The 6,750-nt window shown below is 37.4% G+C and overlaps 1 protein-coding gene across 4 annotated transcripts in view; it reads left to right on the forward strand.

Moving 5' to 3' along the window:
• The first annotated feature begins 1,399 nt into the window (after positions 1-1,399).
• The window catches only part of CNOT6 (CCR4-NOT transcription complex, subunit 6), a 50,986-nt gene continuing 45,635 nt past the window's right edge, over positions 1,400-6,750 (forward strand). For all 4 annotated transcript variants that reach the window (XM_014538573.1, XM_014538570.1, XM_014538571.1 and 1 more), the window contains exon 1: positions 1,400-1,545. In XM_014538573.1, coding sequence (XP_014394059.1) covers positions 1,434-1,545 — 112 coding nt within the window. In that variant the 5' untranslated portion in view covers positions 1,400-1,433. The remainder of the gene's footprint in view (positions 1,546-6,750) is intronic.

A 6,750-nucleotide genomic window follows, 5' to 3' on the forward strand; every position in this document is an offset into this window, starting at 1 on the left:
ATTCTTTCCCCAGTCCCTGGCAACTTCCATTCTGCTTTTTGCCTCTGATTTTGACTATTCTGAGTACCTCATATTAGTGAAATTTTTGTGATTGGGTTATTTCACTTAAACAGTAGCTTTAATTTTTAGTTGGTTATATTCAAAGCCTGATTCTGTTACCTTCCCAGTCTTATAGCACTGGTTAAATTGCTTAAACCTTTTTGAGCTTCAGGTTTCTGTTGATAAAGTGGAGTTAATTCCAATTCTGTAGAAAAAACTAACAAAAGACTAAATCTAGAGAGATTAAGAGCAAAACCAAGAGAAAAGATATCCTTGAAACCAAGTGAAAGACATGTTTCTAGGAGGGAGTGATTATCTACATCACGTATTGATCAGAGAATAAGTAAAAGGTCTGAGAAACGAACTTTGGATATAACCATGTGAGGTCCCTGGTTTTCTTCTTGGCAGTTTTTGATGGAATGTTAAAAGCATGTACTGATTTGGATGGGTTTAACTGGGAGAAGACTAGGAGACTGATAGCATACACATTCTTGAGGATTTTTGCTTGTAAAGAGGATGAGAGAAAAAAGTGTGAAAACTGGAGGGAGAAATAAGGTTAAGACTTTTTTTTTTAATAGAAGAAAATGTGCCATGTATATGTATAGAAGATAAAGTTCTGATGTGGAGAGAAAATTTGACATTGGAGCAAATTGCCAAGAAATGTCCTTGTAGGCAAGGTGATGGGGTAGAATAAAGTGCCAAGAGGGCAGGCACTTTGTCCCTAGTAAAAGAGAGTAGATGGGCATAGGTCAGAGTTCATACAAAGGCCTCTTCTGGTTTTCTGTTTTAATGAGAAAATAAAAGAGCAGGAAGATAGAGGGATGAGTGTTGGAGATTTGGAGAAGTCAAATAGAAGAAGGGGCTAGGAGAATTTACAGTGTAAATTCTGGTCCATGTAATGAGTTTATTTGAGGGAAATGATTGCTGACTGGCTCTCTACTATAAATTAACATGATGGTAAGTTTTTCTCTAGCTATGTTTAGCTATGCAGGCAGAGAGTTGGTTAAAGTGGGTTATGGTTCATCCAAATGAAGAAAGTGAAGTAAAACTGGGCGGGAAGTTTGAGGGAATATGCACAAGAGTGAAATTTCATTCCACTTAAATATTTCAGAATGTGTCTATAACAGGTAAGGATTAAAAAAAAAAAATACCCACAAGCAAAATGAACAATAGTCCTTTGATATCAACTTATATTTAGTTTTTTAAATTTGTCTGGTTCTCAGAAATGTTTTTTTACAGTTAACTTGTTCAATCCTCCATTTCTTCAAGGAGCTCCTAATGGGAAATGTTATTTAGAGATTATAATATGGGTGTCTATTTTTTAAAAAAGATGTTCTTTTCAGTTATTTGATTCTTCATAGTACTGATTGGTTTCTTTTCTTAACTCAACAGGCATGCCCAAAGAAAAATACGAGCCCCCTGACCCTCGGAAGATGTACACAATTATGTCCACTGAGGAAGCAGCAAATGGAAAGAAATCACATTGGGCAGAACTTGAAATAAGTGGTAAGACAGACATGCAAGCATAAATTTATGGTATGGAAATTAAGTTATGGGTAGAAAATTAAGTTTTTTATGCCAGTTCATAAAAGTAGCAATGTTGTATTTTACCAGCACTAATTTATCTTGGAAGCAGGAAGGTCCAGTGGGTAGAACATGGTTTGAGTCAAAGTTCAAAATTCATTCAGTGTGTGTGTGTGTTTAATATATTTATTGATTTCAGAGAGGAAGGGAAAGAGAGAGAGATAGAAACATCAATGATGAGAGAGAATCATCAACTGGGTACCTCCTGCACGCCCCCTACTGGGGATCAAGCTCGCAACCCGGGCTTGCACCCTTGGCCAGAGTCAAGCCTTGGGACCCTTCATTCTTGCAGGCTGACGCTCTATCCACTGAGCCAAACTGGCTAGGGCCCATTCATTGTTTATGCTCTCAGTACCCGTGTCCTTTTATAAAATTGGAATAATATCAAGGATGAAATGAAAATAACACATGTGAAATGCCTCATGTGCAAAGGTTTGTTCTGGTACTTAATTCTCTGATAGAGTAGGATTGAGCTTTTGCATTATCAAATTACAGATTTCCAGTGGGGTTGGACCTGCTTGTTCTAGTATAAGTTCTAGGATAGATTTGTTTCTCCTCACTTTCTTCACTTGCCTTTTTAAATCTGAGTCTCTGAGGACAGTCCTGTTCAGAAACAGAATCTTACAAATTTGAAGTAGATCTCAAAGTTCCTTTCTACCTTTAGTGCTTCGTAGACATTTTCCGAGAAAATGTGAGCTCCCAGATCCACAGAGGATATCCCCAGCATCCTTGCCAGTGAACATGCAGCATTTTTTTTTAATACTTCAAAGGTGAAGGGACATTACTTCTGAAGCAACCAGTGCTAAAGAAGTTTTGTTTTAATGTTGGCCTAATGTGCCTCCCCATACTTTCCAGAAATAATACAGAGGAAGTTTCCTCTTCTTTCTGTCCTTGATTTTTTTTTTAATGTCATGCAGCAAACATACATGTGCTATGTGTACAATATTTTGCCAGGTGCTGTACTAGGCATATGGAGATATATAAATGAAAACTCACAGTCCCTCTCACACTGGAGCTTACAGCATATTAGTGAGTGAGAAGATGGGAGTTTACCAGTATAAATAACTAATACACAAACTATAACTGCCAGGTCTAGGTAGAAAAATGTTATACTGGAATGAAATTGAAAATAATCTATACTAATAAAGGGTAATATGCTAATTAGACCGGACAGCTTCTGGACAAAGCCACGGCAGCGGGGGCAGAGGCGGTTGGGGGCGATCAGGACGGCAGGGGAGGACAGTTAGGGGGCGATCAGGCCGGCAGGGCGGGGCAGTTAGGGGACGATCAGGACAGCAGGGGGGCTGGATTGTAAGAGGGATGTCCTGGATTGGAGAGGGTGCAGGCCGGGCTGAAGGAACCCCCCACCCCCCACCAGCCCCCTGTGAACAAATTTCGTGCACTGGGCCTCTAGTGATAATAATATTCTTCCCTTGTTAGCCTAATGAGTGAGTAAACTCAAACTCCCTCTTCTGTAGCCATAGAGATTGGTTTACCTCTCCTGATCTTTATTTTTATTTCTTATTATTTTGTAAATAATTCTTTATTGTTGAAAATATTACATATGTCCCCTATTTCCCCCATTGACCCCCTCCAATTCACCTCTGTCCCAGGCCTTCACCACCCCGTTGTCTTGGTCCATGGGCCATGCATACAAGGTCCTTGATTGATTACCTCCCGCCTACCCACCCTCCCCTGCCTTCACTCTGAGGTTCTGCACTCTGTTCCATGCTTCCATGTCTCTGGATCCACTCCATTCATTAGTTTATTTTGTTATTTAGATTCCACATATGCGTGAAATCCTGTGATACTTGTCTTTCTCTGACTGACTTATATCATTTAGCATAATATTATCCAGGTCCCTCCATGCTATCTTAAAGGGTAAGAGATTCTTCCTTTTTACTGCTGCATAGTATTCCATGATAAAAATATATCAGAACTTTTTTATCTATTCATCAACTGATGGGCACTTGGGTTGTTTCCAGATGTTAGCTATTATAAATTGTTATCTATGACCATAGGGGTGCATACATTCTTTTTTATTGGTCTTTCAGGTTTCTTAGTATGTATTCCTAGAAGTGGGATCACTGGGTCAAATAGCAGTTCCATATTTAATTTTTTGAGGAAATTCTATACTGTTTTCCATAATGGCTGCACCAGTTTGCATTCCCACCAGCAGTGTACTAGGGTTCCCTTTTCTCCACATCTTTGCCAGCATTTGTCATTTGTTGATTTGTTGATGGTAGCCATTCTGACAGATGTGAAGTGATATCTCATGGTCGTTTTAATTTGCAACTCTCTGATGATGAGTGACTGAGTATTTTTTCATATGACTCTTGGCCATCTGTATGTCCACTTTGGAGAAGTGTCTAGTTAGGTCCTTTGCCCATTTTTTAATTGGATTGTTTGCCTTTTCTATTAAATTGTATGACTTCCTTATATATTTTGGATATTAACCCTTTATCAGATGTATCATTGCCAAATATGTTCTCCCATACAGTGGGCTCCCTTTTTACTTTCTTGATGGTTTCCTTTGCTGTGCAGAAGCCTTTTATTTTGATGTAGTCCCATTTGTTTATTTTCTTATTAGTTTCTATTGCCCTAGGACAGTGATGGCAAACCTATGACACGCGTGTCAGAGGTGACATGCGAACTCATTTTTTTGGTTGATTTTTCTTTTTTAAATGGCATTTAAATATATAAACTAAATATCAGAAATATAAATCTTTGTTTTACTATGGTTGCAAATATCAAAAAAGTTCTATATGTGACACGGCACCAGAGTTAAGTTAGGGTTTTTCAAAATGCTGACACGCCGAGTTCAAAAGGTTCGCCATCACTGCCCTAGGAGCTGTATCAATAAACATATTGCTATGAGGGATGTCTGAGATTTTGGTGCCTATGGTTTCTTCTGGGGTTTTTATGATTTCACGACTTACATTTAAGTTTTTTATCCATTTTTAGTTTATTCTTGTGTATGTTGTAAGTTGGTGGTCAAGTTTGATTTGTTTGTATCTGTCCAATTTTCCCCCACACCATTTATTGAAGAGACTGACTTAACTCCATTATATGCTCTTGCCTCTGTTGTCAAATATTAATTAAATGTAATGGCTTGGGTCGATTTCTGGGTTCTCTGTTCTGTTCTGTTGATCTATATGCCTGTTCTTGTGCCAGTACCAGGCTGCTTTCATTACAGTGGCTTTGTAGTATAACTTGAAATCTGATATTGTGATTCCTCCAACTTTGTTCTTCTTTCTCATGATTCCTGTGGCTATTCGGGGTCTTTTTTGGTTCCATATAAATTTTTGAAGTATTTGTTCTAGCTCTGTGAACTATGCTATTGGTATTTTAATAGGGATTACATTGAATCTGTAGATTGCCTTGTTGGGTAGTAACATTTTAATGATGTTGATTCTACCAATCAATGAACATGGTATATTCTTCCACTTGTTTATATCTTCTATCTCTTTTTTCAACGTCCTGTAGTTTTCCAAATACAGGTCTTTTGCCTCCTGGGTTAAGTTTATTCCTAAGTATTTTAATATTTTTGTTGCAATGGTAAATGGGATTGCTTGTTCTGTTTCTCTTTCTGAAAATCATTAGTAGTATATAAAACAGCCATCGATTTTTGGGTGTTGATTTTGTATCCTGCTACATTGACAAATTCATTTATTAAATCTAATAGTATTTTGGTGGAGTTTTTAGAGTTTTCTATGTACAATATCATGTCATCTGGAAATAATGAGAGTTTTACTTCCTCCATTCCAATTTGGATGCCTTTTATTTCTTCTTGTCTGATCTCTATGGCTTGGACTTTCAGTGCTATGTTAAATAAGAGTGGTGAAAGCAGACAGCCCTGTCATGTTCCTGTTCTTATGGGAAATGATTTTAGTTTTTGCCCATGGAGTCTGATGTTGGCTGTAGGTTTGTCATATATGGCCTTTATCGTGTTGAGATATGCTCCCTCTATTCCCATTTTGCTGAGCGTTTTTATGAAAGATGGGTGTTGGATTTTGTTGAATGCTTTTTCTGCGTCTGTTGATATGATCATGTGATTTTGTCTTTAAATTTGTTTATGTGATGTATCACGTTTATTGATTTGCGAATATTGTATCAGCCCGACATTCCTGGAATAAATCCCACTTGGTCATGGTGTATGATCTTTCTAATGTAATGCTAGATCTGATTTGCTAGAATTTTGTTGAGGATTTTAGCATCTATGTTCATCAGGGATATTGGCCTGTAATTCTCTTTCTTTGTAGTGTCTTTATCTGGTTTTGGAATTAGGGTAATGCTGTCCTCATAAAAAGAGTTTGGAAGTGTTCCCTCCTTTTGGATTTTTTTGGAATTGTTTGAGGAGTATAGGTGTTAGTTCTTCTTTGAATGTTTGGTAAAACTCCCATGAAGCCATCCAGACCTGGGATTTTGTTTGCTGAGAGTTTTTTGATTACTACTTCTATTTCATCAGTTGTTATTGGCCTATTCAGGTTTTCTGATTCTTCCTGATTTGGTTTTGGGAGATTGTATTTTTCTAGGAACTTGTCCATTTCATCCACATTGTCCATCTGTTTGGCATATAGTATTTCCTTACAATCCTTTGTATTTCCATGGTGTCAGTGGTTACTTCTCTGCTTTTGTTCATGATTTTTTATTTATTTGGGTCTTCTCTTTTGTTTCTTGATGAGTCTGGCTAACAGTTCATCAATTTTGTTTATCCTTGCAAAGAACCAGCTCTTGGTTTCATTGATTTTTTTTGGTGGTGGGGGGGGGTATTGTTTTTTTAGTTTCTGTCATTTATTTCTACTCTAACCTTTATTATGGTTGCAAATATCAAAAAAGTTCTATATGTGACACGGCACCAGAGTTAAGTTAGGGTTTTTCAAAATGCTGACACGCCGAGCTCAAAAGGTTTGCCATCACTGTTCTAGGTTTTTCATGATGTTCTCTTTCTAATTCTTTACGTTGTAGGCTTAAATAATCTATTGTTGATTTTTCTTGTGGTTTTTTTTTTTTTTTTGAGGTAGGCCTGTAGTTCTACGAATTTCCATCTTCGGAATGTGAAATCTATCCTATATAATAAAAGGGTAATATGCAAATTGACCCTAACAGCAGAACGACTGGGAATGA

The sequence above is a fragment of the Myotis brandtii genome, unplaced genomic scaffold (assembly GCF_000412655.1).
Source record: "Myotis brandtii unplaced genomic scaffold, ASM41265v1 scaffold193, whole genome shotgun sequence".
NCBI lineage: Eukaryota > Metazoa > Chordata > Mammalia > Chiroptera > Vespertilionidae > Myotis > Myotis brandtii.